This window comes from Gavialis gangeticus, unplaced genomic scaffold (assembly GCF_001723915.1).
Source record: "Gavialis gangeticus isolate Ggan-Ray unplaced genomic scaffold, GavGan_comp1, whole genome shotgun sequence".
NCBI lineage: Eukaryota > Metazoa > Chordata > Crocodylia > Gavialidae > Gavialis > Gavialis gangeticus.
Window position 1 is genome coordinate 5,309,113 of NW_017729005.1, and position 999 is coordinate 5,310,111.

The window sequence follows — 999 nt, forward strand, 5'->3', positions numbered from 1 at the left end:
TCACTCTTCCTTTGAGAAATATGGAAATAATTCATTTTAAAAAACACTTTAACCAACTGCAGAAATCAATATATATTACACACAGTTAAATTTCAGTAACAGTTGGGAAAGCTAAAAAACCTTTCAATGTTCCTGTTGATAACATTACCTCTTGAGCATTTTTCCATATCCTCAGAAGACTGTAGCCAAGAAGGTATCCTGGACTCACTACTTGTACAGGAAAATGATAAACTGCTTCCAGTTTGCATTGAATTCTGTTTTGTTATGCTCCCTGCCTGTTCCAAAGAAACAAGAATGAATTATTAACATACAGTAAAAGTTCCACGAACCGGCACACTCTGTTAACTGGCATGCTGACTTGTAAGGTAAAATGAAACTGGAAGTGCCCACCGTGGCACTTCCAGCTTCACCAAGCCCCTATGGCCCAGGGCAAGGCAGCCTGTGCTGCCGAGCGCCCATGACCTGGGGACAGAACAGGCTGCGCGGGGCCTGCTTCCCTGACCTGCGGGGCCCACAGGGACTGCGGGAGGGGCGGTGATGCCCCGGATGTGGCGGGAGAAGCGGCAGCCCAAAACAGACGAGGATGCCTGTTCGGGCCGCACAATTAACTGGCATATTTTGTTATCTGGCATCTCCCATTCCTGGGGGATGCCAGATAACAGAGTTTTTACTGTATAATATTTTTTGTGATAACTTTCAGATGCCAACATCCAGATTCAAAAGCTAAGAGCACCAGCTAAGAGGAAGAGATAGGCATACCATTATTTAGCAACAGTCTGATTAGACAGTTCTATAGTCAAAATGTGGAAAGTGGAGCTAACTACTGACCACCACCAACAGAAAAGCAAACATTCAAGAAATCATTGGATTTAAAACAATACATAATTCTGCAGACTGGTTAAGGAAAATTAAGAAAATTCACCTAGCAAAATATTAGCCTTTAAATGTTCCCCTTCTCATCCAAAGGGGTAAAAAAAAAAAAAAGGGGGGGGGGGGGGG

At 43.5% G+C, this 999-nt stretch overlaps 1 protein-coding gene across 2 annotated transcripts in view; it reads right to left on the minus strand.

The window, feature by feature from the left end:
• The window catches only part of OSBPL3 (oxysterol binding protein like 3), a 162,452-nt gene that overhangs the window by 81,358 nt on the left and 80,095 nt on the right, over nt 1-999 (minus strand). For both annotated transcript variants that reach the window (XM_019508603.1, XM_019508602.1), the window contains exon 7: nt 149-275. In XM_019508603.1, the coding sequence (XP_019364148.1) occupies nt 149-275 (127 nt within the window). The remainder of the gene's footprint in view (nt 1-148; nt 276-999) is intronic.